Source organism: Mytilus trossulus, chromosome 3 (genome assembly GCF_036588685.1).
Source record: "Mytilus trossulus isolate FHL-02 chromosome 3, PNRI_Mtr1.1.1.hap1, whole genome shotgun sequence".
In the NCBI taxonomy this organism is placed as follows: Eukaryota; Metazoa; Mollusca; class Bivalvia; order Mytilida; family Mytilidae; genus Mytilus; species Mytilus trossulus.
Window position 1 is genome coordinate 3,099,245 of NC_086375.1, and position 25,943 is coordinate 3,125,187.

General features: G+C 31.4%; 1 protein-coding gene across 1 annotated transcript; it reads left to right on the forward strand.

Annotated features, from left to right (window-relative positions):
* The first annotated feature begins 296 nt into the window (after window positions 1-296).
* On the forward strand, window positions 297-23,134 carry LOC134709177 (protein slit-like). Its single transcript, XM_063569354.1, has 6 exons — window positions 297-362; window positions 821-892; window positions 1,949-2,020; window positions 7,017-7,165; window positions 8,361-8,414; window positions 22,904-23,134. Exons 1-6 carry the CDS (start codon window positions 343-345, stop codon window positions 23,038-23,040), a joined length of 504 nt encoding a protein of 167 aa, XP_063425424.1. The 5' UTR covers window positions 297-342; the 3' UTR covers window positions 23,041-23,134.
* Window positions 23,135-25,943: the final 2,809 nt, after the last annotated feature.

Consider the following 25,943-nt stretch of genomic DNA (forward strand, 5'->3'; position numbering starts at 1 on the left):
TGATCACGTTTAGAATTGTGTCTATATCCAAAACATCAACAATGTAGCGGTAAAAATGTCCTAGGTTTTAATGTTTAAAATGTATACTCAATACAATGGATTATTTTAGGAATATAGGCATGTCTATTTTTTCGTTTATGTCTGTGCGTCATATGCAATTAAGTAACACATTTTGAAACAGCTTGATATTATCTTCAGTAGCATTCTTTATGCTACGTAATTTTTTTTATTTTTTTTTATGAAGATCAGAATGGAGATGTAGCAGTACATTGTATTTTTTCATTTTTCAGGAGCCTCTCGAAAAATCAAATTACTGAGATTAATGTAGATATATTCCAAGGCATGACGGCTCTTAAAGAGTTGTAAGTATATGTATTCCAACAAAAATAGTACCGCCTTCTGTTGGTAGTATGCTGTCGCATTATATTTATCCTCATCTTTTATTAATATTTCATATACAATTTGATTTCGAGAAGGTATTTCTCAATACTTTTATTTATTGAATGTTTATGACCAAAAAAAAACTTTCATAGAAAGGAATACATTTCGTTCATATATCATTTTAACATACGTTTACATTGTACAATTTACAAGAAATACTAAAATATGGATTCGTATAATCTTGTAACTAACTTGATACGATAACTAAAGACCATTTGGGTTTTGTCACAGAGAAATTATCATTGAAAGAAATATAAGTTAATTGTTTATGAAACCTCTACCTCACATGCAGTTAATTACTATTATCCATGAAAATATGTTTGAATTGAAGAGATAGCAAATAAAACGCTTAACACTTAAAAAAAATGTTATTTGTCAGGTATCTGTATGGCAATCGGATAACCAACCTAGTGCCGAATGTATTTCAAGACTTGACTGCCCTAAAAATACTGTAAGTACACTGTATGATAAAAACGTCTATCAGTGCATATGTTAACACGTTTTGTATGATCTCTATCTAACATTCAGATGACTACATACAAATAAAACATACAGCAACCGTCGATAACCATTGATCAATCGTTCTACATGTTCTGATTAGATTGCAGTGATATTTTGCTAAAGGTAAAGAAAGACATTAATCTGACACTTCACATCTTCCATTAGTCAGTCCCAATTTAAGATTACCAAGCAAATGTACTTTAAACTAGTTGCAATTTAATTTATTGTATTCAGTTCTTTTTTTATAGCAATCCACTGGATTTTTAAATATAAATTAATTTAAATTTAATTCCATTACACCCTGACGACCTAAAGTAATCATTCGGCAAATGATATCAAAACCAACATACCAAATGTTCATTTTGAGCTCGTAATAAGGTTCCTCATTTGTCTTAAGATAATTTTAGATAAGGCCAAATAATTGTTAACCAATATTTATTTCCAAAAACAATTATCAAGAAAAATCTATAGAAACTGTTGTGCAAAATATAGATAATGAATTGAGAATTGTGTTAATTGAATACTGAATAATTACGAAGCTGCATTGAACAAAGTTTTGACTGAAAGATTTTCCAAACATCATTTGAATTCACTCGATTGACATGAATCTGAATATCATCGTCACTGATAATTGCCTAAATGTAACGACTTCATAAATATGTAACGAGTAGAAAAAGTCAATAAAGTCTGTCTACACTGGCATACATCTATTTGTTGTACTTATGATCACGTTTAGAATTGTGTCTATATCCAAAACTTTAACAATGTAGCGGTAAGAATGTCCTAGGTTTTAATGTTTAAAATGTAAACTCATTACAATCGATTATTTTAGGAATATAGGCATGTCTATTTTTTCGTTTATGTCTGTGCGTCATATGCAATCATGTAACACATTTTAAAACAGCTTGATATCATCTTCAGTAGCTTTCTTTATGCTACGTAAATATTTTGTTTATAAAAATCAGAATGAAGATGTAGCAGTATATTGGAATTTTTTATTTTTCAGGTCCCTGGGAGACAATCAAATAACTGAGATTAATGTGAATTCATTCCAAGGCCTGGCGGCTCTTGAAATCTTGTAAGTATATTTATTCCAACAAAAATAGCACAGCCTTCTGTTGGTAGTATGCTATCGCATTTTATTCATCCTCGTCTTAAATCCATATTTCATATACAATTTCATTTTGAGAAGTATGTCTTCAATACTTTTATTTATTGAATTTTATGAAGAAAAAAAAAAAACTTTCATAGTAAGGAATACATTTCATTCATATATCATTTTATCATACGTTTACATTGTACAGTTTACAAGAAATACTAAGATACGTATTAGTATAATCTTGTTACTAACTTGATACGATAGCTAAAGACCATCTGTGTTTTGTCACAGAGAAATTATCATTGAAAGAAACGTAAGTTAATTTTTCGTGAAACCTCTACCAAACATTTAGAAGGTATCCTGTATCTACGAACATGTTCGAATTGACGAGATAGAAAATGTGACGCTTAACACTTAAAAAATATTATCTGTCAGGCTTCTAAATGGACAATCAGATAATTAACCTTCTTTCATTTATTGTGTTGTCCTACATCATGCCGTCTGTTTTTCCGTTTTTATAGTATTGTATATTATTTCATTGTATTGCTGATTGTGACATTTTTACTGAGTGTGAATTTGCATAGAACACCGTTTTGACTGAAATATTTTACAAATATCATTGAAATCCATTTGACTGACATGAACTTAAATAAAGGCAACAGTAGTATACCGCTGTTCAAAACTCATAAATCCATGGACAAAAAACAAAATCGGGGTAACAAACTAAAACTGAGGGAAACGCATTGAATATAAGAGGAGAACAACGACACAACATTAAAATGTAACACACACACACACAGAAACGGACTAAGCATTAGACAAAATCCTATGAAAATAAAAAATATTACATGAATTTGGGATAGATAAGTACCGTGACACGTCTTATAGTAACGTGAATTCACACTCAAAAATAAGAGAAAACAAACGACATAACGGAAACACAACGTTAAAATGTAACACACACTGAAACGAACTATAATATAACAATGGCCATATTCCTGACTTAGTACAGGACATTTTTAAGGAAAAAATAGTGGGTTAAGCATCATCGTCACTGATTATGGCCTTAATGTAACGACTTCATAAATATGTAACGAGTAGAAAAAGTCACTAAAGTCCGTCAACACTGGTATAAAACAAACAGTATAATTTATTTACTCACATGAGTAGAAAAGTCACTAAAGTCTGTCAACACTGGTATAAAACAAACAGTATAATTTATTTACTCACATGAGTAGAAAAGTCACTAAAGTCTGTCAACACTGGTATAAAACAAACAGTATAATTTATTTACTCACATGAGTAGAAAAGTCACTAAAGTCTGTCAACACTGGTATAAAACAAACAGTATTATTTATTTACTCACATGAGTAGAAAAGTCACTAAAGTCTGTCAACACTGGTATAAAACAAACAGTATAATTTATTTACTCACATGAGTAGAAAAGTCACTAAAGTCTGTCAACACTGGTATAAAACAAACAGTATAATTTATTTACTCACATGAGTAGAAAAGTCACTAAAGTCTGTCAACACTGGTATAAAACAAACAGTATAATTTATTTACTCACATGAGTAGAAAAGTCACTAAAGTCTGTCAACACTGGTATAAAACAAACAGTATAATTTATTTACTCACATGAGTAGAAAAGTCACTAAAGTCTGTCAACACTGGTATAAAACAAACAGTATAATTTATTTACTCACATGAGTAGAAAAGTCACTAAAGTCTGTCAACACTGGTATAAAACAAACAGTATAATTTATTTACTCACATGAGTAGAAAAGTCACTAAAGTCTGTCAACACTGGTATAAAACAAACAGTATAATTTATTTACTCACATGAGTAGAAAAGTCACTAAAGTCTGTCAACATTGGTATAAAACAAACAGTATTATTTATTTACTCACATGAGTAGAAAAGTCACTAAAGTCTGTCAACACTGGTATAAAACAAACAGTATTATTTATTTACTCACATGAGTAGAAAAGTCACTAAAGTCTGTCAACACTGGTATAAAACAAACAGTATTATTTATTTACTCACATCAGTAGAAAAGTCACTAAAGTCTGTCAACACTGGTATAAAACAAACAGTATTATTTATTTACTCACATGAGTAGAAAAGTCACTAAAGTCTGTCAACACTGGTATAAAACAAACAGTATTATTTATTTACTCACATGAACCAACCGGGAAGCGGTATTCAGTATTACTGAAAAATAATTACACCAGGGTTTTCGATATCACAAACTAGTCAAAACATTTACTAAATTTTATCATCAGTATAAAGACATCATTCGTGAATATAGCTCAACATGCAGACTTCTTATACGTTCAGGTATTTCACATCCAATATTTTATGGAAATATTCTTTATAAAGCACAAACATGTCAGTATTTACCTCAGAAGCTTACAAAACCTTTGAAAAGACTTATTAAGAAGGGATATAGTTACGATACTGTTGTCAGGTCATTTAAGATTGCATATTTTGGCGTTAATATTGATTCACTTATAGGGTCTTTGCATCGGAACTAAACACATTTTTTTTAAAAACCAGTTGTTTGCATGACACGAGTTATGTTCTTCTCATATATGTTATGATGGTATGATACTAAACCCCTCACGGGAAGGATTGTGCCTGATATTCATATGATGACGACATAATCTTTCAATCAGTTTAATTGAAGTCGGGAGCTGGCATGTCAGTTAACTGCTAGAAGTCTGATGTTATTTATGTATTATTGTCATTTTGTTTATTTTCTTTGTTCACATCTTCTGTGCGTTCTGTTATGTGTTTACTTTTCTGCATTGGCTAGAGGTTAAGGGGACGCTTAGCACTTAAATAATATTATCTGTCAGGCTTCTAAATTGCCAATCAGATAATTAACCTCCTTTCATTTATTGTGTTGTCCTACATCATGGCGTTTGTTTTTTCGTTTTTATAGTATTGTTTATTATTTCATTGTATTGCTGATTGTGACATTTTTACCGAGTGTGAATTTGCATAGAAGACAGTTTTGACTGAATATTTCACAAACATCATTTAAATCCATTTGACTGACATGAACCTAAACATCATCGTCACTGATTATGGCCTTAATGTATACGACTTCATAAATATGTAACGAGTAGAAAAAGTCACTAAAGTCTGTCTACACTGGTATAAATGTGGAATGTTACCAGTTTAAAACATATGAATAGCAGCCAAATTGAATTTTGAAGAAGACAGAAGACCCAAAGTGAATGGAGGGGTAGTACAGAATTATAGTATACCTTTATACTCTTAGAAGTTCGAGGCATATAAATGTTAAAAATATGCCGCAAACCCCTTTGTTTTGTCCTTTGAAAAGAATAGTAGTTCATATAAACTTTCCATTCTGGCATATATTGCACAGTTTGAGCCGTAAAAGGAGTTCCTATTGGAAATTGTATTGTCTATATTTACAGATGTGGAACCTATAATATTGTACCAACCGTTCGTGTTGCGGGTAGTTTTAAAATGCAAGTTATTTATCTGTTTTTGCATTTTGTAGTGCATGAATGAACATCATTTAACCATTAAACTATACTTGTATAGATCCTCTACAGTCTAACATTTACAATTGTAATCACGAACATGCTGCTTTCTAATTGGCAAACATTAATTGCAAAAGTGGTATATTTATACTGAGTGTCATACCTTCGATTTTTCTATCAGTGACTAAGCAGAAAGTTGATGAACCAGGGGTACCACAGAACATTTTGACATGTTTACCTATAAAGTCTTTTTGTTTTGTTCACACATCGTTGTCAATATAATGGAATTTTATGCGACTGTCATACAAGTGAGAGGTTTAGCTAGCTAATACACCATTGTCTTCATAAACAAAATGACTGCACCAGTTGTTATCCATTCGTTTCATGTGTTTGAGCTTTTGATTTCGCAATTTGATAAGGGACATTCCGTTTCGAATTTTCCTCAGAGTTCGGTATTTTTGTGATTTTACTTTTGGCTATTTGTTTAATTGATCACGATATTTTGTTATATTTTAATTCCCTTATCGAGTGATTTAACATAGATGTGAACCGCATCAATTCTCTCATTTAACAAGAATCAATAATTATATATACGAAGTCCCCAATTACGGTAGAAAAATCAATAAAAAAAAAAAAAAAAAAAAAATTGGGAAAATTTCCCGAATTTTTCATTGTACTAATGAACTCAAAATCATTAACTTTTTTTCAGATCTAGTTCCTGTTCCGGTTTTCCCGCATTCGCGCAGAAATCTGTCTTGTTTGCATGAGACTGATTTTTTTTTTATATTGATCAGTCTAGTAAAATATAAGATTGGAACTCAATAAAATTTTAATATGATAATTGTTTGATTTAAAAAAAAAACCGTTACCTGATGGAAGGGTTTCTTTTGTTTACATTGAATATGACGTCATAACTTTAAGAACGTCACAGCTAAATCCCTAACAACAGAACCAAAATCGTTACGGTATTTCCGTATTTTTTATTAACATGTTTGAAGTAAAAAAAATATACATACAGACTTCGTCCCCATTCACAGGTTATGCCTGCCTCATATTAAAATGGCTAAACATACAGTTCTCCCTACATAATTTCATCTTTAAATATTTTAAAGTACTCAATGTTAAGGCGCTCTAGTATTATATTTATGGATTAAGAGTTAGGAATCATTCTCACATAAATAATGTGAAAACAGTTGTACATTCAATTGTTTGAATTATTTGAAGTAGAACAGTATGTTAAACCGAAGTATTAACTTTCTTTCGGTTGCTATGTTATCTGCGTGTAAAAGCAATCCCTTTGCAATAATGGGTATGTAGATTAATTGATTGATTGATTGATTGATTGATTGATTGATTGATAATCTTATTCACAAACTATGATGCATGGATAATGTTAATGCTGCATGAACGATGTGAATAGAATTATTTCAAAGTTTAAATGTATTGTCTTTTTAAAGGAATTTGTCTCAGAATCCACTGAACTGCGGCAACTGTGAAATGTTACAACTAAAGTCATTTCTTCAAAATCAGACTTATGGGAATGCAGGTGCAGCGTGTAATGGAACAGGTATAGAGGTAGTTGACTTTGATTTCACCGATTGCACAGGTACGATACTAAAATGAATAATAATTTGAAAAAGAAATTGTTCAAAAAGTAAAATAGTAATCCCATTAACCCTATATATTTCTTTGATATCGATTGGTTAATGATGCGTCGTAAAAACAACTTATCCTCGAACGTTACTCACTAATATACCTGGGAGCTACTGGCAATTACCCCGGTAACTGGACAGACATTCCTACTCAATGGTTGGGCTCACTGAAAATATAATTTGGTATTTTCTACATGATGACTGTATTCTTAGTTGAAGAAACATCGTGTCAATCGCGTTCTATATTTGAAGCGCCACGTTTGATTAGTCTAGTTTCTCTCGTTATTGAAGGACCTAAGACCCGTCAACAATTTTTCAGCTTGTCCTTTGTTATCAAACTTCTTTTTTTTAATAAAATACTATGCTTCATTTTGACTCATTGTGTCTGATTTTTTCTAAAAACGGCGATTTTGACTAAGATAGGTGATAAATTCGTTATCTACGTTCATATTCTTGTTAGCCTCATGGTGTAAAGGAGTACACAGGATGTGTAAATTTCTAGGGACAATTAATGAGAGCCGTTTATCGTACATCCTGCACAATAGAGCTGTAACCTAAGTTTGGTAAAATCCTACATTAATTTATCAACTAATAATTTTCCGTGTAATTGTATCATTTGAATCATGCTGGCATCGATTAATCGATTATTGATTTATAATCGAAATAACTTACAAGCCTGCCTTAGCAGTCCACTGACAAAAAAACCGGTCAAAGGATAGTGCAATGCAAACGGATGATTGGTTACTGTTCTTTATTTAACAATGTTAAGAATAGTTTTTTCTTGTGGTATTGCAACTCGAACCTTCAGATGTTTTGGTAGAATCACACATAAATCACACATTTCGTGGATTTGGTGCATATTTCAATTTTGACTCGCTGCTTAGTTAATAAAAAAGCGTCATCTGATTTCTGATGTAAACATTTTCACATAATTTGCTATAAAAATGTCTAAAATTAAAGCTTTGAATATGATTTAAAACATCACACCATACTTACAGAGTTGTTAGTTCTACCAATGACTGTTGCTTTTTTATTGTCCGTTTCCCGTCTCATTGGTTTATCTACAATTCTATGTTATACTCATATCTATTGCGTGTGAATCAAAATCAGTAGTCTTGATACAATAATAAATAAAAATATATTTTACAGCAACAGAAACAAACACTTTGAATACTACCAAAAGCAACGTTGGTTCCACATCTGGTGAGTACAGTGCTATAATAAGGAATGTAACTTCAAGGTTATTTTATGATAATATGTATTTATTTATTTTTATATATATTTAAGTTCATCATTAAAACGGGAACACACTTACCTTTTTTCAATTCAGAACATTTTGTCTGACCTGTCAAGACATAACGGAAGCAAGCTTGTTCGTAGTGTTCTTGCTGCAGCAGCATAAGTTTGTGATTAGGTCAGTTGAAGATGAAACAAAGAGACTAATGGTATATTAGTGTTAATCGGAATGCAGTTTTAATACATTAGTTATTCTGGTTGGCCCGACGATTATTTGGATTCAGTCTTTCAGAATGATCCATCGAATTGCAACAATGAGAAAAACATGAAATAACGACAACCAATGTTCTACATGCTCCTGACATGGGACAGGCACATAAAGAATGTGGCGTGGTTTTGAAATGGCCGCCAACAAGTGATAATGAACAAAACAAAAACTGGGCTTTGCTGATATGTATTTCTTCCATCGAATTGTACTTTGCAGTTTATTCAATATTCTATAGGTTGCGCTTCCATGATACATGGAAGTTGCTTGCAGGACAATTTAATCAAATATCCCATAAATAGAAGCATTCGAACGTTTTCAGGACGCCATCATAATTTGTTTGACCGTTAAGCACCATATGAGTCACAAATGATAATGAATATGTTCCACCTAATCATCAACTTGCAATGAGTAACATCACGCGTGTATCCAGCTGACCAAAAACTACACACCCTTCAGGATCACCTGCGATAACCCCGAGATTTGACGAAAAGGTACTTGTGTTGTTTATGCGTTCAATGTTGTTTTCCCGTTTGTTTGATGTGTTTGAGCTTTTGATTTTGCCAATTGTTAACGGACTTTCCGTTTTGTATTTTCTTTTGAATTCGGTATTTTTGTTGTATTAGTTGTTTCCTGCTCTTTTTTTTCAATGTCTGTTGTCAACCATTGAAGGTCTTGTTTATCCATAGTACAGGCATGGAAAACCTTATTTCATTTCAAACTTTCACATTCGGTCAAGTTTAAATAAGAATTTCAATGTATCAATGGTCTTTACATGTTTTAAATTTTGTGATTCTAAGGGTTAGACAATAGACATTTATAAATTCACCATTATATGATATATACCCAATTACTGGATATTACTCATCAATCTATCTAAACAAGTAGGGTTGGTGTTGCTCTTTTTTTTTTCTTTTTCTTTTGTGTGTAGTGATTTCTTGACTGCTGTTGGTCATTTTTTTGCGTTTTTTATTCATGTTATTATCCGCTTTTGTTTTACTAATGATTGTTTAGTGCCTAGGTATCTTCGCTGTCTTCTTATTTATCTAAACCACAACATATTTTAACAGCTGTTATCAAATTGTTTCTCAAGGACAGCCTATTTAATTTTACCCCACTCCCAACAAAATTTTAAACAGGACTGTAAAAAACATCATTATCCTCGCGCATTTTTATCTACTGTGACATCCGTGCTATCCGGCAAGCACATTTTATTAGCTCATTACAAAATGCTGATAACTTTGTGATAAATGTCCAATAGGATATATGACATCCGCATTCACTCGAAGTAACACTCCGGGTAAAAGGCCGAAACATTCGCCGCCTAAAGCTTTCACATGCTTTAATAATGTTGTTAATTTACTTTTAAACTGTTCCTGGTGTAGAACAAAATTGGATTACCTAATCAAGTTATATTATTTCAAAGCTTGATTGAAACGTCTTAATTACAATGGCCATTTGTAAACACTATTACATGTTGTAGTTTAGCGATATTGATGGTCAATCTGATTGCCCTACCTTCCCCTTTTACAAGTGTGTATTTCTACTCATGGCTTGATCTACATTTACAGTTTTCAAATTACGTTTCCAACACTTAAACTGTATAGTTAAATGGCATAATATCACACACGGGTAATGGAAGCCATAATTTGGATAGGAAAATTGAAAGAATTAATGAAAAAGTAGTATAATGGAATCTTTATATACTTTATATACTTTGAAGGAACATTCTCTTAATGATCTTACATCAACATTTAAATTTTACAGATTAGTTGAGGCTAAGTTGACTGTCACTTTCCCTCTTATATCTCTATTCTTTAAATATTGCATAGTTCTCACCAGTATCTCGTTCCTCAGTAAAAATTATGTCATGATCTTTGCATACGAATGAGAAGCACACCTACTGTAACTTCATCAAAATGTCTTGTTCGTGATGCATTACAGCCTCTAAAAAGAATCTGCTGTTCGTGAAGTACTATGTTTCTTTGATTGATCACTTTTTCAACCACTGTTGTCTAACCAATCAACTATGTAATTTCGATACGAAGACCTTAAACACAATTATTTTTTTGCTAGAAATACTGTACTGAAAAAGTAAAGAAAGGATTGATCACAATTGATATTTGATACATGTCTCGGAAAATATTTATACATTGCTGGATTGTATTAATGGAATGTCGAACCGTTGTGACAGATTTGATCTCTTCCAGACACATCGTCAATGTGGACTGACATATAAAGGCGGATGACCATTTGTCTTGGCTCTACATGCGTGAAATGCTGTCCAGACATATTTAATGTTTTCATTATCATCTGGGTCAAAATACCATGACTAAGTAACATTTTCTTAACATCTTAAAAAGCATGTTTAATACATACTGGAGTATTATTACTAAGTAAAGTAGTTAGAATAGCTTTAACTTTTAGATTGGAGGTGTATAGTAGTGGGTTCAACATTCCATGGCAAGGGGGTCAAAGTACCACGGCTAAGTAAAATTTTCCAAACATCTTTATAAGCATGTTAAATACATACCAACTACTTATTGCAGTATTATTACTATGTAAAGGAGTTATAATTGCTATAATTTTTGAAATTAGGATGTATAGTAGGGGGTGAAACATACCATGGCTAAGTAACATTTTCCAAACATCTTTATAAGCATGTTTAATACATACCAACTACTTATTGAAGTATTATTACTATGTAAAGGAGTTAGAATGGCTATAATTCTGGAAATTGGACGTATATAGGAGGGGGTTCAATATACCATTGCAGGGGGGTTGAAATACCATGGCTAAGTAAAATTTTCCAAATATCTTTTATGGGCATGTTTAATACATACCAACTACTTATTGGAGTATTATTACTGTGTAAAGGAGTCAGGATAACTATATTTTTTTTAAATTGGAGGTGTATAGGAGGGGGTTCACTATACCATGGGAGGGGTTCAAAACACCATGGCTAAGTTAAATTTTCCAAACATCTTTATGAGGATACTTAATACATACCAACTACTTATTTGAGTATAATTACTATGTAAAGGAGTTAAAATAGCTTTAATTTTTGAAATTGGAGGTGTATAGGAGAGGGTTCAATATACCATGGCAAAGGGGGGGAAGGGGTCCAAATACCATGGCTAAGTAAAATTTTCCAAACATCTTTATAAGCATGTTTAATACATACCAACTACTTATTGGAGTATTTTATTATATCCTGGTTTTCTATGATGATTTTTTTAATTACTATTCAAATGAGTTATAATTGCTGTAATTTATGACATTAGAGGTGTATTGGAGGGGATTCGATATACAACGGTAGGGGGTCAAAATACCATGGCTAAGTAAAATTTTCCGAACATTTTTTCAAGCATGTTTTATACATACCAACTACTTATTGGAGTATTATTACTATGTAAGGAGTTAGAATAGCTACAATTCTGGAAAGTTGAGGTGTATATGAGGGGGTTCAATATACAATGGCATGGGGGGGGGGGGTCAAAATACCATTGCTGAGTAAAATTGTCCAAACATCTTCATAAGCATGTTCAATACCTACCAACTACTTTTTGGAGTATTTTTACTATGTAAATGAGTTAGAAAAGCTTTAACTTTTGGAATTTGGAGTGTATAGTAGGAGATTCAATATACTATGGCAGGGGGGTCAAAATACCATTGCTAAGTAAAATTGTCCAATTATCTTTATAAGCATGTACAATACATACCAACTACTAACTGAAGTATTATTACTATGTATAGGAGTTAGAATAGCTGTACTTCTTGAAATTGGAGGCTCTTAAGGTCCAAGGAAATGGTAAAGATGTGAAAGTCTGTTGTGCATGTATATTGGCTGATTGTCATAAAAAAAATGTTTAAAACACAAATTGTCATTACTTATAATAAACAAATGATTACTTGGCTTTTCCAATTAATTTTGGAATAGTCAAAATGAAGTTTTCTTTTGTTTAATAAAAGTGTACTATATACTTCTTTTAAAACACTAATGTGTCCAATTCACAAATGGTTCATTAGGATGTCGCATTGTTCACACATTATTAACGCCACATTTCACATTTCAAAATTGTTTAAACTTAATATATAAAGTTATCTATATGTTGTTTCTGAAACAACTTATTTAATGTTATTGGTATATTATTACTTGCTTAATTCAATATATCAGAATGGTCTACAACAACTCTGTTTACAGTGTATTTTGACCTGTTGTAGAATTGTTATAAATTTTGAATCTTTATAGAATTTCAACTTAAGATTAATCTTATGATAAAACTCAAATTTTAATTCGTGATAGAATTATTAGAATATATACAAATAAAACTAGTTATGATGTTTAAAAAAAGTATCTTGAATGAAAACCATTATGTAAGTAAATGTTTTAAAACACTTTGCTAATAAGACATGATATAGTGAACTCCCTAGCTACCATGAAAAATTTACCCCACTTTAAATGTAAGAAAAAAATATTAAAGCATGTAAGCAAAAAATCTAGTTAGAATGCTTCAATAGGTATCTGAAACAAAAAATGTTGGAAAAGATTATTTTACATATATTTTTTCTTAGCCATGGTATTGATCCCTTACCATTGACAATTGGCACTCCCCCTTTAAGTTGTCAGGATTTCAGACTACATGGTCTAATAATGATGCTTCAATAAGTATCTTAAATGAAAATTATGTTGGTAAAGACTGTATAGCACTTATTTTTAGTCGTGGTATTTTGAACTTCTACAAAGACAAATTGACCCCCCCCCCCCACCCTTTTAGATGTCTGAATTTCAATCTATAATAAAGGGTTTAATAATATTTAATGTTAAAATAAGTAGTTGGTATGAAAAAAACGTGAAGGAAAGATGATTCAATAATTTTACTAAGTCATGGTATTTTGACCCACCTTGTCATGGTAAATTCAACCCCCTTCATATACACCTCTTACTTTCAAAGATAATATTATTTCAAACTCCTTTTAATACTGTAATAAGTATATGGTATATATAAAACATGTTTTAAAAGATGTTTCAAGTTGTTCACTTAACCATGGTATTTTGACCCTTGCCGTGATATATTGAACCCCCTAATATGTACCTCAAATTTCAAAAATCATATTATTTCAAACTGCTTTTTACAAAGTTCGAATACTTTAATAAATTAATGGTATATATAAAACATGTTGAAAAAGATGTTTTGACCATTTTACTAAGCCATGGTAATTTGAACCCCTCCCCTTTTTTTACCACGGAAAATTGAACTCCCTTTATATGTTAGGATATCAAATAATCAAAGCATTTAAGTTACATGGTATAGTTATAATGCGTCAATAAGTATTTTGAATGAAATTATGTTGGTAAAGACTTCAGATCACTTATACCAAGCCATGGTACTTTTTTTACCTGCCATGGAAAATTGAATTCCACTTTTTGTATGTCTGATTTTCAAACCACAATAAGCTTTAAAATAATGTTTAATTGTCTCATAATTATCTAATTATCTAGAATGAAAAAAAAACAGGGGGGGGGGTCAATTTACCATGGGGTCAATTTTCCATACATGGGGTCAATTTACCAAAGTGGTATTTTGGCCCCGGGGTTGATTTTCTGTGAGGTTCAAAATACCATATGACACCGGTAGTAAGCATCATCGATCACCGACATGTTTTCAGATTAGAATTAATTGCAATATGAAACTAAATTGATTTAGTGATTAAAACATTGATAGGTTAATAAGCTGAATGAATTCAATAATATTGTTGTTGTTTAAAGCACAATATTTCTATTGCTATAAATACGCGAATGAAGGATCGGAAAATTATATGCCAATACAGACATACCCTTTTTTGCAATTCTAACAAACAGTATGATTCCGTATTGCTTGGCCGTAATTACAAGAAGGTATCATTTTCTCCCATTCCCATCTAACGTAACACGTATTTTGACATGGACTGGTCTTTGTTACTGAGTCAAAGTCAAAGTTATTATTACTTCGCTTTTACCATATTTACCTGTTGATATTTGTATAGTGTGTATAAGGTCATTACATGCATTTTATTATATACAAGCATGTGTCTTTAAATTGATTTTTTTTTTCATATTTTTCATGTCGGGGCCTTTTATAGCCAACTATACGGTATAGATTTTTCTCCTTATTGAAGGCGTACGGTTGCCTGCTTCATTTGAACTTTGGTGGATAGTTGTCTCATTGGCAATCATACCACATCTCCTTATTTTTATATGAGATGACAACTCTGAAGTTTAAATAAATAAGAGAAAAAATAAAACTACTTTTATCATACGACAAACAATAACGATCATTTGTGAGGAAAAAAACTCTTTTGACAGTTAAATAATGGTTACCATAGAAACTAGTGAATCTGAGACACTATTTGAGGTAAAAAAAAACCAGGATATTCCGACACAAAATATAATCTCAGAATAAAGAATAGTGGTTATTGCAAGTAAATATTTTCATTATATAACCTTAAAATTATCAGCTAAACGAATTCTTTTCTTAAACTAATGTTTATTTATGGTTGCTATGGTAACAGGAAAATCAAAGGGTTCAAGTTTATAAATTTTACACAAAAATAAGCAATGTTTGGGTCAAAATTGTAAAAATCCAGATGTATATAATAAAAATTATAGTACTGACAAAAATGAATGACTTTCATATAATTTAAAGAAAAAATAGAATTGGGTAGACTATTGAATTTTTATTGGTGGCAGCTACCCAACATTATGCTGTTTCGAAAGCAATTTTGTACAAAAACTACAAATTTTGTCACCTAATAGGGGTCACTTTCATAAAAAAAAATGCACATATGATTTAATTTGTACTGACAAAATAAGTCTCACATCAAAGTGTATTCAATTGATTCGAAAAATATGCATAAAATCTCCATGGCAACCATCCTTTTTGCATAGCAACCGACTGAGGCTGAAAATATTTAATGATGATTTTTAACAAAAATGTACAAAATAAGTCACTTGAAGCCTGCTGATGATAAAATAAAACACAATAACAGTCAAATTGTGCGTTAAGAGATGCGAAACTCTCCTTAGCAACACTTATGCATGACAGAAAAGCCTAGTAACCAACTGATACTTGAGAATACCCACGCTCAATTCATGGATAACAAGCACAATTTAAAAGTATAAATACCTGATAAAAACTATACTAACATAAAAAGATCAATTATGCATCATGTGCATAATAGTCTTTTATTTAAAAATATCTTATGTAACACTACTTATTGCATAGCAACCAGCATAGGTGGTGTAAAAAATGGGCGAAAGATACCAGAGGGACATTCAAACTCATAATAAAAAAAAAATAACGATGCCATGGCTTTAAACGAAAATGACAAACATGCAATAGTTTATAAAACACAATACAGAAATTAAAGATTAAGCAACCCCAACCCCACAAAAAACTTCGGGGTGATCTCAGGTGCTCCGTAAGAGAATGCTGATCCTGCTCCACATGTGGCACCCGTAATTAAATTATATTATTTCATGATAATTTAACAAGAATCAACTTTGTTCTATGATTTTATGTATTCAATCTTTCTTTGAAACAGCAAAAAGCGAATAACTGCATAGGCTCTTGTGGGAAGTTGTGACTTGACCAAGGTCCAAGTGTAATGGCATACGATATAGTCACAGGGGAGGTAACATTTATTTGACGCTGATAACGTAAAATATTGTTTTCGCGACGTCAAACTGGGACATATCGGGAAAAGATGTATAATTCGACTGATTTTTATCATTCAAACTAATAACGTTTGTTTTATATGTATGAAAATTATTTGTATCAAGTTTCAAGAAAGTGTCAATAATGCATTTTTTTTATTTGATAAATAAACAGCAAATTATTTTTTTTCTACATTCATGAATATTTGATACATATGAGTTATTTAAAAAGAAATCATGAATTTAAAGATTTTTTTTATAAAACAGAGATTACAGATAATTTATTGAAAAACTGATTGTGTTTATCATTTACAATGATTTAAATAAAAAAGTTATGTATTTCTTTGAATGGAAAATTAAGTCCACAAATCCAAATTTTGTGCAAACATCTGATATTTCGACCTCATTTTACTCAAAAAGTAGCACATGAAGGTATATGTTTTATTACATACTTGATTTAATCAGGACTGGTATTAATAAATATGCAAATGTCATCAAAATTTCAATATGGGATCAAAACTGTATTGTTTGCCCTAAAAACACTACTATTTGATTTTTCAATACTAAAGGAGAGGGTGACCATAAATATTTTCGGCCCTCTGCATTCGAAAATAAAATCATAATACAAGTAAGATTTTTAAAAAAAGTCAACATAACCAAAATTGACCAAGGAGATATGGCCTTTCAAATTACATAGACAAACCGATGTTGAATTACTGCAGCTCAATTGCTAATATTATTATTGATAAATAAAAACCAAAAACGGCATAATGTGTAGCAAGGTAGTATCTACAAATGAGTCACCATGATCAAAATTGTCATTGACCCATAAAAAGTTATTGGCCTTTGCAGAAAGATTTTCAACACTTTTAGTAAATTTTGTAAATTTTTACAAAAATAGCTCCTGGTAAACATCTGGGCCAAATAAAACAAAATTTAGACTTACATTCAATGTCTAATAGCTTGTTGATTTATCAATAAAGTTATCATACTTTTAATAGACTTGAATAATTTTACTTCTCTGTTTTTTCTGCAATTTCAGGGTTTGAATAATGGCTCGTGTCATACCTCCTTCTGTCAGATAAGATTGTCAACAAAAATACTCAATTGACTTTATTGTAGGGTTGTCATTTCAAATAGAAATTAAAGTGAATATTAAAAGTTTGATCTTTTTATCTTTTTAAACTTTTGGGATTTAATCTTTACAGAGCCCCGTAGGTGCCATGTAAATATGAATATTTTGTTTGCTGTAGATTTAAACAGGTGCGCACCAGTTTGAAAATTCGTGTGCATGACTTTAAAACTGGTGAACACGACTTTTTAAAGCATGTGCATGACTTTGAACGACATGCAACAAATTCAAATTGTGCGCATAAGTTTCATAAATTTGTGTGCATAACTTTCAAAAATATTTCGCACGACTTTCAAACTTGTGCGCTCCTCATTATTGAATCAGTCAACTTTGTTTGAAAGTCGTGGTCACTTGTTTTAAAGGACCGCAAACATTTCTTGGCGTCGTATATTGGTATGATGTTGTCTTATTCGGCGTCATCGTCGTCAGAAGACACATTTGCTTTCCGTACATTGACCTAAAATGGTTTACTTTTTTTTTAATTGTTATTTGGATGGAGAGTTGTCTCATTGGCACTCACACCGCATCTTCCTATATCTAATAAGTTTGATTTAAGAGAATGGATATCTATGAAATTTTCCAGAAGGTTCAATATCAAAATAGTAAGCTTGGGATTGATTTTCGGGGTTTTGGTACCATCAGGTTAAGAAGAAATTGGAACCCAAAAGGGACAATAAGAAGTTTTTTTGCAGTTTCCTGACAATTACTTTAATCGAAGTGATTGGATATCTCTGTTATTCTAGCACAAGGTACCATACAATAAATGGAAAGTTTGGGGGTAATAACTCCAAGAAGGGTTCAAAATTATTTTTTCTAGGGGGGGGGTCATATATTAAGTTTTGCATAATAGTCAGAATTCTTCAATTGCATAGTATTGCGCAATATTGAGAAATAATTCAATTGAACAGTATTGCGCAGTATCACTATGATGTACAATATCAAGAAATCTTCAATTACACAGTATTGCGCAATAGCAAAAAAACTTCAATTTTACAGTATTGCACAATAAATCTTCAATTGCACATAATTGCGTCATAGTAAAATTGCCAAATAACAGAAAATCTTCAATTGCACAAGTTGTTGCATTAGCAAGAACTGTTCAATTCCACAGTATTGCACAATAAGCAAAAAAAATATCTGATCGCAAAGTATTTTGCAATAGCAAGAAATCTTTAATTGAAAATGAAACAAAATAGTTGGTATAAAAGTTGAAAAAAAGAAGATGTGGTATGATTACCAATGACACAGCATTCCACAAGAGACCAAAGTGATACAGAAATTAACAACTATAGGTCACTGTACGGCCTTCAACAATGAGCAAAGCCAATACTGCATAGTTAGCTATAAGAGGCCCTGAAATGACAATGTTAAACAATTCAAAAGAGAAAACTAACGGCCTCATTTAAGTACAAAAAAATACGAAATACAAATATGTAACACATTAACAAACGACAACCACTGAATTACAGCCAGCACCTGACTTCGAACAGGCACATACATACATAATGTGGTGGGGTTAAACATGTAAGCGTGATTTTGCCTATTTCAAATTTTTAAGATCTTTCGCCACATTTATTATGTGTCAAAAACTTATAATATGTTAAAAACTTGATAACAATTTATTCAAACTGTATCAAATTGCAATAGTGTGCCCAAAAATGCACCAACTGTTCAGTGTTTTACCTCAGCGGTCGTATCAGGCTGCTATCGGCGAAGCATTTTTTTTTTAAAGTTGTGCACGAATATAAATTCTGTACTATTTTTTAAACTGGACTGCATCACATTAAACCTCTTGCAAAAGAAAATATCTATTTTCTTTACATGGCACTTAAGGGACTCATTAAATGATTGGTAATCTCTTCATATTTGTAATTCATTTGGTAATCAATCTCTGCATTACCTTGTCCCGCAAAGTTAATCAATGTTCTTTCGAGTTGGTATTGATGAAAAGGAATACAACTGCAATGAAAAGTTTGTATTCTTTGCAAATATATTTTAATCAGAGTTTTTTAAGACGTAATTCATCAGAAATTAGAGACATCACATGAATAGAAAAGAATGTATGATATTGGAATAAATTTGACCTAATTATACTTGTATTCAAAACCGTCCCTGATTTGGGGGGGGGGGGGGGGGGGGGTGGGGGTGGGAGGAACCCGAGGAGATAGGACCTTCAACGGGACTTTTGGTATAGTTTGGGTGTGATTAAGCGGAGATTGCGGGATTTACCCTTTCGGGATAAGGGAATCTTTTTTTTCTAATTTCGCGATGTCGGGACTTAAATCAATTTAAAGTTGGGACCTCAGGATTTCGTGTTTTTAAGCCAGGGATTTCGGAATGAGGACCCCTGCTACCCCTCCCTCTTTATACTAATACAATAGATACAACATTAATGCAGTTTAAGTTTTAGGTATATTCCTTCCATGGATATATATCAGTTATAAAATGAGAAAAAAGTCAGTAAAATGACAGATTTTTTTTTGTATCAGATGATCTCAAATAAGGAGTTGTGGTATAATTGCCAATAAGACAAATACTCACAAAATACCAAAAACTGATGTGTCTACTATTGGTCTCCTTACAACCTTCTTCATTGAGCAAACCCCATACTAAGCTATAAACAATGATAAAAACCAGCAGCATGAACAAATATTTAAAGCAAATAAATAAGAAATGATTTGGGCTTTAACTATAAACTAAGAAATAATATTTATGGCAGACTTTGAAAATTGAGTATGAAAATGGGTATATGTCAAAGAGACATTGACTCAACCGAATGACTACCACTGAATCACATGCTCCTGAATTGGGACAGGCACTTACCTTATGTGTGAGGTAAGGGGGTAATTTGTTAACAAGCTTAACCCTACTAGTCTTAGTGTAAAATTTCGCACCAAATTGATTTAGAAACTTTCAGCAAATACCATGTAAATTGACTGATTTTAAAAACCAACAGGTTTTGAATTAAAGGTGCTTGACCATAGTTGAAATAAAGCAAATAATTAACATTTAGGTTATTTTGATAGGATGTTGTGTGTGCTTTAATTAGAAAAAGAAGTTAGATCAATAATTATAGTGAATTCTAATCAGACCAACTCTGTAAAGTTATTAACTGTTGAACATATAAAAAATCTCAATTGTGTAATTGGAAAGGTTGGAATGAATGAACTTAATATTTAAAAAAAATCTAAATCATTTATGAAATTCAGGACTTAGTATGTCATTAGAGAGGCATAACCAGGGTTGCTGAAATAAAACAGGGTTAAAATTGTTAATTGTAAATGCCCATTAATATGGTAAAATTTTAAGACATTTTAAACCAATTTCAAATAAAAAATAGCCCCCCCCCCCCTTTTTTTTTCAAACCCTGAATCCACCTTTATTAGTCCCCAGTACTTGATAATTGGCATATTCCATCTATAAACAGTTATATCATGAAACAAAACAGTGTACTAATGTTAGTAGATTAGCAGTAGTGTGACGCCAGGTCATCTCAAGTCTTCACCCCATATCTGGCATACTTCAGAAAACACATAAAAAATGGGGAAAAAGGCATTTTTTAAACCGTCAGCTAAAAAAATCTCTTAAGAGTCTACCCAATTTTATTTTTTTGATTAACAGTATAGATGTTTAATATTAGGATTACATAATACATCATATCACTTTTAGTCCAGAATTTTGTATTAATATGATACAAATCAGGTCGTATTCCTTAATATTTCCAATTTAAATTCCCTTCCATTTTCCTGTTGCCATAGCAACGTATTACAAAAACATCATCACTGATAAAAACGTTTTATATGATTTGCAGTGGTTACCGTACTTTCTACTTTAAACTACAAACACACTCCTAGTCACACTTTTGCTCTAGGTAGCCTGCAAATGTGTTGATTTTTGTCTAATTTTGGTACGCTTTTTGGACTGAGGAAACATTTTCCTTAGATACGAGATGTTATGATGTGATCGAAAAAAAAAATTCTCTAACATGTTTTTTATGGTATAACAAATCAATTAAGAGCACTTTAAACAAAAACTTAATTTTTGCACATTTCATGTTTGTACAGTATGAAGCTCTATGCTTATTAGCACGGCCTCTTAAATCTTATATCTTATATATATACAAATCTAAATTGAAAACAACGCTCAAACCTATGATTGCGTTGAATATAAAACGCAATTTGTATACGTATGCATGTAAAACGGAAAAGATGGTATACCGCAAACAAAAGGTGCAAAAATTAGTACACCATATCCGGATTTCGACGATTAATGTCCCTTCAGTGATGTTAGGGATCGAAACGGTATTTGGAAGGCCATATGATTTACCTCAATTTAGGATAGAATCTTGAATTTTGAAGAGTCGAAATATTAGAAATAGGATGAACGGATCATATTAACCCGAAGGAAAATATAATACAAGCCCAAACGAAAAAATATAAACAAATCTAAATTTAAAACAACGTTCAAACCTTTGATTGCGTAGGATAAAACCGCAATGTTTATACGTATGCATGCAAAACAAATTTCTTGATAGAGGGGTCTAAATACAGCACAAACAACATTTTCCAAAAGACAAAAAAAGTGAAAAAGTATATTTTAACAAAACGCATTTGACTAACAGATTGAACAACATATGTTCTTAAACCCTGCTGACTGCCATTGGCGATTGCCAAATAAACGGATCACAAGATGTAACAAAATGGATCTTAATTATTAATTTAATACCAAACAGAAAACAATAATCTTGCGGAAAAAATGGTATACATATAAATGGAAACAAAACATTGGTTTAGTGAAAACAGTTTAATTTGCATTTCTTCTTACACAAACGTGTACAGTAGTTAAATTGCCGTCATTTAAGACAAACCACGAGTTCATATGTATTTTTCAGTTATGAAACAGAAGGTTAGAAGGTTTCGATTTGCCAGTTTTAGCCTTTTCACAAAATAGAAGTATAAATGGAATTTGTCGATATTAAAATAGCATATTCTTCAAAATTGGTAAAGATTTACATGTCATGCGTTTTCATTCTTTAAAAAAAAAAAGAATTCTTTCGAAGAAAACCAATGATATATATTTTACACACGTCTATGAAGGTAACAAAGCGTGTGTGTTCAATTCCAAATTATCTCAAACGATAGTAGGGAGTTATTTCTGTCATTAAATAATAAATCTGCCAATTTGAATATTAAACACACAACTTGATCACTTAATGATCGGATTCTTTTACTTCACACAATCGAGTAAAGACTCATCAGTGACGCTCGAATCAAAAATGTTTAAAAGGCAAACAAAAAGTACGAACATGAAGAGCATCGAGGACCCAATTTTTTTACATTAATAATTGTGTCGGTTTTTTTCAGAGGCCGACAATATAGCTATTATAACCGGGACAGTTACTGGTGCTGTTGTAGTGCTTTGTGTAATCGCATTCTTTGTAATGCGAAAGGTTTGTAATTATGCATCTAACGGTAAAACAGTTGTACATCCATCAATCTAGTAGATATAGAGGTAGTGCTGGCAACAATAGAATCAATATGCGCAAAAATAAGAAGTCACAGGACAACCAGGAGAAGATTTTTAAAGAGTATATGTTGGTATGGGATATATGAATATTATGTATCTACCAAAAAGAGGCGTAGTTTGTGAAACAGCTGTATTTACGAAGTGCAACATCCAGGTCACGAGACTGTATATTGATATCTAGATTCGGCAATGTGTCAGCATCGCTGATTTGCTGCGTCATTAACATGTGCCCCACATTTTGCTTTATTCTTATTGCTATATTGTTATAGTTCAAACTGTAAACAAATTAAGTTATTATAATCAAATCAAAACTTTATTGCGTCTCCAGACCACATAGATGCAATCGAAGTGATTAAGTTATTTAAAGAACGATTATAAAGTGTATACAAATTATTAAATGATTTTCAAACGTATGTGAAATGGTTGATGAGCTGCATGTGAGAAACACTTTTCATTAAAAATTAGAATAATAAAAGTAAAGAAATTATTTTGATTGAAGTGTGAAAAGGGAAATTACATCAAAAGAATTTTATGTATCGTCTATAAATATATTTTGATATTTAATGTCATAATTTGTTTTGACTGGTTTTTAGTTATCATTCAAATAGAAATTTCATGTAATATAGTTACGTAATTTAATGATAAGATCATGTGGTGCAAAATCTTAATTGTATATTTTAATTTAGAATGATATATCAAATTTGTCTTCAAAAAAATATAATAGTGAATACCATTTTTACTGAATGTCATTGAATGAATGTCAGTTTATAGAAAAACACTAATTTCAAATGTATCATTTACATATTCAAATTGAAGTAGATTTTATGGGTGGTTTTCATTTAGAGCCTTTGGTTGAAACACATACGAGGAAAATTAGTATGGCGTTCATTATCACTGAACTAGTATATATTTGTTAGGGGCCAGCTGAAGGACGCATCCGGGTGCGGGAATTTCTTGCTACATTGTAGACCTGTTGGTGACCTTCTGCTGTTGTTTTTATCTATGGTCGGGTTGTTGTCTCTTTGACACAGTCCCCATTTCCATTCTCAATTTTATTCAATTTTTAATTATAACAGAGTTTTGAATTAATGTTTAATAATACTATATTTGAGAATTACATTGCAAAATTCTGCTTCCCTATGTATTTATCTATTTTCCTTAAAAAATAGACATAAGCTTTGGTTAAGACGGATCGATTTACCGGGGGGGGGGGGATTGGATGTTCAAATGAAAAACAAAATTCATAATTAACAGGAATTTACTTTCCGATTTTAATCTGATTATAAGAATAAAAACTACTGAGTATTGTTTTCTTGTTAACGTCAGGAGAAGAGATATGAACATACATCTACTAACGATTATTATAAATAGCAGATTGTTTCCTGGTTACATCTTCTTTCAAAGTTATTGTCAGTGTCAGCTTTATCTGATGTTGTTTGACCAATATATCAGATCAATACGACTATAACAAAAGTAAAATATACTACCGCTATAACATTAAGTATGAAAATGAATTATAGAACATTTGGACTATATAGATATTTTAGTTGTATTTTAGAAAACTTTTCAATCAAAAGCAATATTTAAAAAATGGTTTGCACTGAAAAGAAATATGACCATGTATTACTTAGAGTGCAAACCTTTTCTTAAATACTGCTTAAGTGTAGTCAAAGTGAAGACTATATTTAAACCAGGGTAGTCTATACTGATACTTGTTTCTGTAGATACATCACGATAACTTTGCTTTAGCATCATTAAACCAAGGTAGTGATACTTGTTTCTGTAAAAACATCACGATCACTTATTTTTAGCATCATTATACCAAGGTAGTCTGTTAGTAATGTGAATTATTTAATATTTTACTACATAATTACATCACATATACGAGAATAAATTACATTTGGAGGTAGTTTTAAATAGACATAATATCTTTAATGTTATTATGCAGACATGCTCGATGAGTTGTTGTATGCACATCATGTTATACTTTCAATAGTAGCCTTTGATTTAGAACAATTCGGGATTTTTATAATATTATAAACTGGACGTATGTTAAAGAAAAGATATCTTCTTCGTCTTAAATGTAAACCATGCATCAATCTTTGGCATTTCAGTTGGTCCAATAATGATTTTTTTTTTATAGAAAGCAAATAATAAAATCAAACATTTGATCAATCCCACCGGTTTTTTGTTTTTTTTTGCCTCCACAAATCTTAAGGAACATACAAAATTAACATGGAATTTGTTATAGGAACGTAAGTCCAGTTATGCTTAACATATTTATGTTTAGTGTGACATTCATTTTCACTGAACTAGTACACAATTTTATTTAGGGGTCTGCTGAGGACCACCTCCGGGTGCGGGATTTTCTCGCTGCGTTGAAGACCCATTGGTGGCCTTCGGCTGTTGTCTGCTCTTTGGTCGGGTTGTTGTCTCTTTGACACATATCCTATTTCCATTCTCAATTTTATATATATGTAAACCTTCAAATCTCTTAAAAGTATCAAAAATATTTGGAGCATCCTTTCAGACTCTCAAAAAGCTTTTAATAAATCCATAAAAAAAAGTTACTTTGGTCGTTTGAATATTTTCCTGAATCAAGCAATGAAGTCATTGCGGAAATAACTAAACAAAGTCAAATATATACGAAACAAAACTTAAGAGATATTGAAATGCTCCATTGGTTACTATGAGGATCCTTTAACGGTTCACCGTTTCATGTGTGTATTTGACCTTGCTCAGTCATCTCAAATAACAGAAATTGTAAGCTTATAAGCTGTACATCTATTATTATGCTGAAAAACGTTTTCGATGATATTGAATGAGACCAATTTAAATTTTATGTAAAACATGACTACAATACACATGTATATCAAG

Coding starts and splice junctions, on each gene's coding strand:
- LOC134709177 (XM_063569354.1), top strand. CDS start 343: ATGACGGCTCTTAAAGAGTT. Junction 363..820: donor ATGACGGCTCTTAAAGAGTT/GTAAGTATATGT, acceptor GTTATTTGTCAG/GTATCTGTATGGCAATCGGA. Junction 893..1,948: donor TTGACTGCCCTAAAAATACT/GTAAGTACACTG, acceptor TTTATTTTTCAG/GTCCCTGGGAGACAATCAAA.